At 34.4% G+C, this 9,101-nt stretch overlaps 1 protein-coding gene across 1 annotated transcript; it reads left to right on the forward strand.

Moving 5' to 3' along the window:
• The first annotated feature begins 5,175 nt into the window (after positions 1 to 5,175).
• LOC111805753 (putative auxin efflux carrier component 1b) lies at positions 5,176 to 8,701 on the forward strand. Its single transcript, XM_023690972.2, has 5 exons — positions 5,176 to 5,947; positions 6,917 to 7,028; positions 7,499 to 7,742; positions 7,867 to 7,943; positions 8,396 to 8,701. The coding sequence occupies exons 1-5, from the start codon at positions 5,176 to 5,178 to the stop codon at positions 8,469 to 8,471; spliced, it is 1,281 nt and encodes a 426-aa protein (XP_023546740.2). The 3' UTR covers positions 8,472 to 8,701.
• The last annotated feature ends 400 nt before the right edge of the window (positions 8,702 to 9,101 follow it).

Raw genomic sequence — 9,101 nt, forward strand, 5'->3', positions numbered from 1 at the left:
TCATCACCTTCCATTAGTATTTCATAATTAAATGAATAATCAATTAATAAATGTGCAATACAACTCCAAAATGACATCAATTACCTTAATCGTGGCCGAAAATAGGTCCGAGAGGATCAAAACGGTGGAAACCGAGCTAAAAATGGCAAGTCAAACCAAAAACAATCGAGAAGCCATCGGGGAAGCCACCGAGCCAAGCCAAAGGGCTACCTGTGTTGTTGGGTGACACGTGGCAGCAGTAGAGCGAGCGACATCGTGCAAGTGCTTCGGGTCGAGGCACGGGTTGCAGATATCAAAATCTTCCACCCTTCCATTGACACGTTTTATGAGCTTGATTGCATGCAAATTTAATAGGATTGTATCAATCACCATGTGGCTTCCTTACTTCAAAAGCTGTGCTTAAATTCATTGAATGTTCTTGGCTTTATTTTGTGTGTTTATGGTCAAAGTAATATATATATATATATATATATAGCATTAGGGTTTGGTAGATCGCATGCACGCCCTCCACGTCTCCTAGAAGATAAATGAATGCCTTTTTCATCCAATTAAGTGAACATTTATGGTCTCTTTGTTCTCTTCAAATTAGGACATGCTTTAATTTTTTTCCTCATTTCTTGGGATTTGAGATTTGTACGATTGTACTAATGATAATAAAAAAACCTCTAAGACGAGTAGTTTACGGGGCAGGAAAACGATCATTATGGTTATCATAATGCTGCGATGACCAAGTAGGGAAACGATCATTATGTTTATCATAATGCTGCGACGGTTAGGTAGAAAACGATCGTTATGTTTAACCTGATGCTGCTGTGACGGTTTCTAGTTTTAAAGGGTGAACGGTCTAAGGAGCTCCTAGAGTATGCTTGTTCGACAAGGAAAGTGTCCCAGCAGTGTGCGAACAGATTGGTGAGTCCATACTCGTACGTTTGGGTTGTGTGTAGAACCTATGGTACACATCCAAGTTACCCGTTAGGATAGTACCGTGGGAAAATAAATTGAAAGGATAGGTCTCGTCATTGTATTTACATGTTCTTGCATTTAACCCTTGAGGTCACTTACTGAGTAGCCATGTACTACTACATTTTTCAGGTTAAGGCAAACATTTCTGTACGGCTGATGACGACATCACAACTCGAGACCATGACACATGCATAAGATAGTGGCATTTATTTTTGTTAAACTATAGGTTTTTTTTTTTTTTTTTTTTTTATTTAATCGTTCAATTATTTTATTTTGTTATTTATGGTGTCGTTTTTAAATATATTTTCAAAACACGTAAGTCCATGGCTTTGTTTTAAGATGAAGATGACGTTTTATGAAAGTTTAAATAAAGTATTTTCGCATTTAATGTTCACGATATGTATACAGTGACGACCTTAAATTAAGTAGAAAATTTCGGATCGTTACATTATCGTTACTAAAAAAACTTGATTACATAATTTTGACTTACATACTTGATCGCAACATGGCGTGGCATCTAGCTAAGCTACGAAGGACTTTTAGCCCGACTATTCTGATACTAGTTTGTTATGACTTATTTTCCATGGTATCGAATCATGGATTGCAACGTGAAATGACCGCCGACAGTAAAAAGTACGACTAAAATTTTTAGGAATTTAAAAACAAGATGAAAACAAGAACATTTACTAATCGAAAGTATCGTGTGATTTAAAAAATTAAAAAATTATGTATATTGTTTCCATTTCAGTTTTAAAAAAAAAAATCTTTTTGAGCGACTTGAAATTTTTGATTGTTTGAGTTGGTGACCGGGCAACTCAAATACAACTCATAGTTAAACTTAACCCAACCCAACTCGATCTAACCCTCTATTTTCAAGTCGGGTTAGGTTTGATTGTCAGATTGTTTTTTTTTTTTAATTATTTAAAAAATCTTATTTATGGGTCGTATGTGTTACATTAATAAGAACCAAGAACCAAAGTGTCAATTTACAAACTGAACCAAATTTTCAGTTTTTCAAAAACTCAACCCAACCAAAATAAAGAAAAAAACATAACTTAACTTTACAATCATGATTTTGGTTGAAAAGTTCGATCACGTGGCGTATTCCAAATTCTCAAATTGAGAATTTTACACATTGACACGTAACTAAAACTAAAAGACAGGTGTGTCTAACTATAATAATACTCCTAAACTTTCATAAATACTTTAAAATATTCTTAAAACGTATAAAATTTTACATGAAAAACAGACCTAAAACGAGTCAGGTAGTGATTTAGAATGGTATGCCAGTGTTCGAGTTCTCGATATAGTTCAAGAATAACAACAAACCGAATGACAATTTCCTTTTGTTTTGTTTTGAATTCGAATGATATCGTGAGTAATGATAAAGAAGATGAACTATGAGGAAATAGGTATCAAAATCATCCACCCTTCCATTGACACGTTGTATGAGCTTCATTCCATGCAAATTTAATATGTTCATATCATATCTCATGCATCAATCACCATCTGGCTTCCTTATTTCAAAATCAGTGCTTAAATTCATTGAATTTTCTTCACTTTCTTTGTTGTGTTCATAGTCAAAGGAATATAGACCATTAGGGTTTGGTAGATCACATGCACGCCCTCCACATGAATGCTTTTATTCATCGAATTAAGTGAACATTCAATCGATAATCTTTTGAGATATGCTCGAGTCCATGTTATTGTATATATGGGTCTGGAGAATTCGAAACTATGACCTCTTGGTTAAAATTATACACGTACTGAAATTCATTAACTTAAGCTTTCGGGTTGGTTCGTTATTTTAACATGGTATAAGAGTGTGTAGGAGGTCTTGTATTCAAACCGTCCGAGTTGAAAAGTGATATGATTATATTAATTGTATTTTATAAGTTTGAGTTTTGAAGTTGGTTATGATTTAAGATAATCAACTGAGCTATGTTTAGATTGGTGATATAATGTAACGTGGCGAGGTTTAAGTAAGGGTAACTTTTGTTTTCGTTAACGTAGGCATGTTGGTTTAAGTTGGTTGGGCTCGTTCGACTCGTCAGATTAAAATGTTGAAGATTTTGCAGCTTTGATGATGGTGTATTTGTAACGACTCTAAATTTCTACACAGTCAGAGTTGCTATTCATGTTTCGTGTTCATCTCTAATGTGGAAATATAACTCTTAAAAGAAAATATCATCTATAATATAAATGTCGAAAACATTTAAAACATCCTCTTCTCTGGAAAACACAGCCATAGTCTTAGGTGTTTAAATACGAAACATTGAAATTTAGAGAAAATAAAAACAAATACAAAATAATTTAAAACGATGAAATGCAAAACAACTTATTCTAACCTAAAACTAGAAATTTAAATATGAGTTTACTCTATGCACGTGTCACAATCTATGCTCGTGATACCGCCGTCTTCCGTACATGTGCACCTTGTCTTTACCCTGAAAAATGATGTGACACGTGGCCTGAGTATTTCGAAAAATACTTAGTAAGTGGCTCCACTATAGGGGGCTATGCAAATGCAAACACATGCAATCATACTCGTAGGACCTATCTCTATTCTTATCTTGGGGTAGTCTCTAGTCTCGGACAACTATGGATGTGTAGTACTTCCCTACACAAGACCTACACGTGCGAGTGTGCGTTCCCAGGTGGGCTCACACCACCCCCTGAACCTTCTCTGGTCACTAATCTGTAGCAACGTCCGGAGGTCAGTGAAACCCCTAATATCATGCGCCTCATGAACACCCTCATGATTTAAAATTACCAAATAGTCAAAATGTAATTACACTAAAGTTTTTACTTTAGTCTTCATTTCATGCATATAAATATCACTAGTGTGTTTGATCCAATAAAGATGAGCAAAATTAATTAGGTTAGAAGTAACGCAGTAAAAAAAATAATTTATAATAAAATAAATAATTATTTGTATTAATTGCGAAAGAGTTTTATATAATTAATTGATTTTCTTTAATATTAATACCTGACACAATTTCGAAATAAATAAATCACTAAAATACAAAAATTATAAAAAAGAAAATAACAAAATATGTCACGTCATCCACATTAATTGGAAAATAAGGGATTTATTAAAATAGAATTATATTTCATATTTTAAAATATGCATTTATATTCTAAAGTTAAAAATGTGTTTTATAATACATTTGTAAACTATAAATCATCATTAATTAATTTTTTAACATGTTTAATGATAAAAAATGTATATACAATATCATATAATTTATACTATATTGTTTTCTATTATATATAATATCACATAATTTATAATACATTTTTTATTAAAGTTTTTATTTTTGTTCTAATATAATTTAAAATTTTAAAATTTTAAATTTGGATACATTTAAATCATAAAAATATTGTTTTTAAAATTTACATTATTTGAATAACAAAATTTTAAAATATTTTACTTAATTAACAAATAAACTAATTAATTAAAATCATTTCAAACCAAAATTAAAATCCAAATTCGTCGTGCGAAACTTACCCAACAAGGAATTTTGCTACCTTAGGATCGTTATAGTTACGGTCGCCGTTCACCAGGGCTTCGGTCACCGGCTCCCTTGTCACTAGGTCACCAACTTCCTTGACCTTTGGGCAGGCGTCAGCCCCCATACATGATCTCACAACTTTACACGGTGAACTCTAAATTTTTATAAATAAATCAATTTAATCGCTACCCATATTAACTACTAAATGAATCCGTCTAATTAATAAAATTATTTTACTATTTACGAACCTCGTTTTAAAGTTAGTTAATGTTTGTAAATGACGGAGAAGCTTTTTTCGTCCTTATCTCTGTCACCTATTTTATTTTATTTTTGCGGGTATTGAGTGGAGATTCTCAATGAAAAATTGATCGAGTTATTGTTCAGTAATTTTGTTCCGTGTATTATTAATTATTTTGAAGAAATATTTTAACGTATAATTTTTATTTTTTAAAAAAATGATAATATAATTTTTAAATATAAGAAAAAAAATTGCACTAAAAATGCAATTCAAATGACAAAAATTTGTTACAACAAAATTCAAAGAAAGGGCGGGATGGGCGGAGTACATGCAATTTGGGAGCCTATAAATATACAACTGTCAAGCACAAACTAGACTCACACACAAATGGTACCCTTCTCTCTTTACTAGCTCTGTAAATTTCACCATTATCATCTCTAACAAATCGCCGTCGTCGCCATGATCGCCGGCAAGGACGTTGTCGAGATACTCTTCGCAATCATCCCAATGTACTTTCCGCTAGCAATCGCCTACATTACTGTCCGGTGGCTCAAACTCTTCACTGCCGAGCAATCAGCCGGAATCAACCGCTTCGTCAGAACCCTAGCCATTCCATTCCTCGCCTTCAAAGTAATCTCATCTAACAACCTCCTCGCCATCAATCTCAGACTCTTCGCGGCGGATTCGCTTCAGAAGCTCATCTCCCTCGCCGCTCTGTTCCTCTGGAAAATCCTCTGCAAAAACGCCTCTCTCGAATGGATGATCACTGTGTTCTCTCTGTCCTCGCTTCCGAATACACTCATCATCGGCCTTCCGATGACGACGGCGATGTACGGCCAAGAATCTGTTAGTTTCATGATTCAGACTCTGATTTTTCAGAACGCGATTTGGATCAATGTGTTGATTGTTCTGTTTGAGTATAGAGCTGCGAGGATATTTGTCGAGGCGGAGAGATTGAAGTTGTCAGTGGCGAAGGGTCGGAGGCCTGGCGGAGAGTGTGGTTTGGTGGATATGAGCGGATTGAAGCAGATTTTTCCGGAGAAAACAGAGGCGAATGTTGTATCTGTTGATCGCGACGGTGAAATTGTCTCTGAAGGTAATGGTAATGGAGGATCTCCGCCGAAAGAGATACGTCCGGCTGAAGGCGGTGGTGGTTCTGGACATGTAGGGCTGATTTTGGAGCCTGAGAAGGAAGTTGATCTCCCATCGGAGGATACCTCGTCTTCCGCAGGTAATTAATATGGGCTTTTCCCCTATTGCCTTAAACCCTAGTGCTTCCGTTTTCACGCCCTTATAAAAACGCTTTACTCTTCTCTCCAACCTAAGATCTCATAATTTGTCTCTTATTAGGTCGGGAGGTTTTCACATTTTAATAAAAAAATGTTTTGTTCTCCTCAATCTCACAATCCACTCCCTCCGGGCTCAGCGTCCTTGCTGACTCGTGTCCACCCCTTCAAGACTGATCCTCCTGACTTGTACATTGCCACTCTATATCATTTGTAACGTCCCAGGCTCATTTGTACATTGCCACTCCATATCATTTGTAACGTCCCAAGCTCATCTACTAGGGCCTTTTTCTTTCTCTTTCAAGCTTCTTTTCCAAAGTTTTTAAAACAAAACGTCTCCTCCACCCCTTCGAGATTCATTTGTAAAGCCTCTCTGTATCATTTGTAACACTCCAAGCTCATCCACCCGCGACTTTCTCTTTTAAGTTTCTTTTTTAAAGTTTTTAAAACGGTGTCTCCTCCACCCCTTCGAGATTCATTTGTAAAGCCTCTCTGTATCATTTGTAACACTCCAAGCTCATCCACCAGCGAACTTTCTCTTTTAAGTTTCTTTTTTAAAGTTTTTAAAACGTGTCTCCTCCACCCCTTCGAGATTCATTTGTAAAGCTCGGTTCTGCGAGAGTTGGATGTTTGTCATCTTTGGATGTGTTGTCCATGGTTGCATGCCCATTCCAAACCCCTTTACCATTCTTGGGTCAATATGAAATTCTTGGGTCAATATAAAGTTGGATGACCGTTCAACAAAATCGTGTACTATAATGCCCAAAATGTACTATAAAAAATATGACTGGTTATCAATTTCATAAATGGTTTACCATTTATGTTTAATTGGACACCTAAAAGGCTACAATTTCATAAATCGTATCTACACTTGAAAGGGCTTACCATTTATCCATTTATGTTTAATTGGGCAGGAAGGAGTGGAATGACAAAGCTTATAGCTTATAGGTTGGGAAAGAAGATCACACGAGATCCCATAACTTATTCCAGCTTAGTCGGCATCATTTGGTCTCTCATATCATTCAAGTATATTCCTTTTTCCCTTTATTTTCATTACTTTTTAACCCTTTCCTTCCCAAATAAAATTACATTAAATGATAGTTTTTAAAAATAAAATAAATTTGTTACCAAACAGATCTCAAAGTGTATTTGATTGGGGCAGAGACATTTTTTTAAATTTATTTTTTTAAACTCAACCAACCATAAATTTTTTTTGGGTGTTTTAATTATAGGCTAGTTTATTTAAATTTTTATTTTTGATAAAAAAAAAATATATATTTATTTATTTATTTTCAAACCTTTATTAAGATTTACCATTTAATTTAAATATATATTTTGAAAATTTATTTTTAATAATTGTTGGGAATAAAAAATAAAAAATAATGAAATAAAATGAACATACGTACCCATAGATTGAATTTTTTTTAAACTTCTCAAATCAAATAAACACTAAATTTGTTGGTTTTAAAATGGGCATGAATATAAATGCAATGCAGGGAAGGCATAAAAATGCCAACAGTGCTGCAAAGATGTGTATTAACGTTTGCAGACACAGGCCAGGCGCTGGCCATGTTCAGCTTGGGCATTTTCATGGCTGCACAGCCTACCATCATCGATTGTTCCATGTCCGAGGTTGCCATTGCCATGCTCGTTCGGTTTCTCATCAGTCCTATGCTCAGCGCCACCACATCTAAGCTAGTCGGTCTTCGTGGAATTGTATTGCATACCGCTATAATTCAGGTTCTATTTTACTCTCTAAACTTTTACCTAATTATTTTTTATAATATTTATTATTTATAATTCAAATATTCCAAGTTGATTGGTTTATTATTATTATTATATTTTTTTTTTTTTTTTTGTTCAGGCTGCTTTCCCTCAAGGAGTTGTTTCATTTGTATTTGCTAAGCAATACAATGTTTACCCAAACGTAATGAGTACTTCGTAAGTATTCTTTTCATTAAAAAGAATATTCCTATATTTGGTAGAATTTTTCATTTAAATGCATTATATTACTTAAAAGTGTTATAGGGTATGGTTTGTTAGACAAACACGACTCCCCATAATGGTATGATATTGTCTACCTTTAGCATAAGCTCTCATGAGCTTACTTTGTCTTTCCCCAAAAGGCCTCATACCAATGGAGATATAAACCTATGATCATTCTCTAAATTAGCCGACCTTAATTATAAACCCATGATCATTCCCTAAATTAGTCGATGTGGGACTTTCATCCAACACCTCCCCTCGACTCCTTTTTCTTTTTGAATCATTTGTTCGACATTTGAGCATTCTATTGGCATACCATGTTAGACACGACTATCCACAATTGTATGATATTGTCCACTTTGAGCATAAGATCTCATGGCTTTACTCTGTTTTGTTGTTTGTATTAGGGTGGTTGTTGGAATGTTGATTGCCTTCCCAATAATTCTATGTTATTATCTGCTTCTGGGGGTCGTTTTTAAATAAAGCAAACTCGAAGACCTGAAGAGTAAAAAGTCAAAGTTCAGGGCCACCATGTAAAAACCACCTTCAACCATTTTTATGTAGGAGGTTGTAAATTCTAATGTACTTTGTCAACAATATTTTCAATATCGACTCTAGCTTAGAAGATAGATGCACCGAGTATCATTTGAAAGATCGATGGTTTGAGCTATTTTGAACGGATTTATTTCTACCGTGTCACCTTTTTGTATCTGTCTCACTTAATATCGAAGCATGAGTGAATCATAGGGATCATAATTAACTTCCAACCTGAATCATGGATTTAAGAGCGTTTAATCCAAATTTTAGTAAACGATAACGATTAATAATGATCTATGTAAAGGACGAACGTGTCATTATTTTTGCTAACCATCATTGTAAGTTGCAAAAACGACGACATGCTCGTGAACTTAATGCATGTGCAAATCTTACGCATAGCAACGTTGAAGCCGTCATGAATTGTTTTGTTTTAAACTTTGCAAATAATCACAAAATAGGCTAATTTATTGAACGGATTCGAATCAAGAGTAGTTAGAAGAGGAATAACTCTTAGTCTTAGATTTCGAGACAACTCATTCCAAAATTGAATAGATCTTCAAACATAAATGAGAGGTT

The sequence above is a fragment of the Cucurbita pepo genome, chromosome 11, assembly GCF_057944985.1.
Source record: "Cucurbita pepo subsp. pepo isolate OVF chromosome 11, ASM5794498v1, whole genome shotgun sequence".
In the NCBI taxonomy this organism is placed as follows: domain Eukaryota; kingdom Viridiplantae; phylum Streptophyta; class Magnoliopsida; order Cucurbitales; family Cucurbitaceae; genus Cucurbita; species Cucurbita pepo.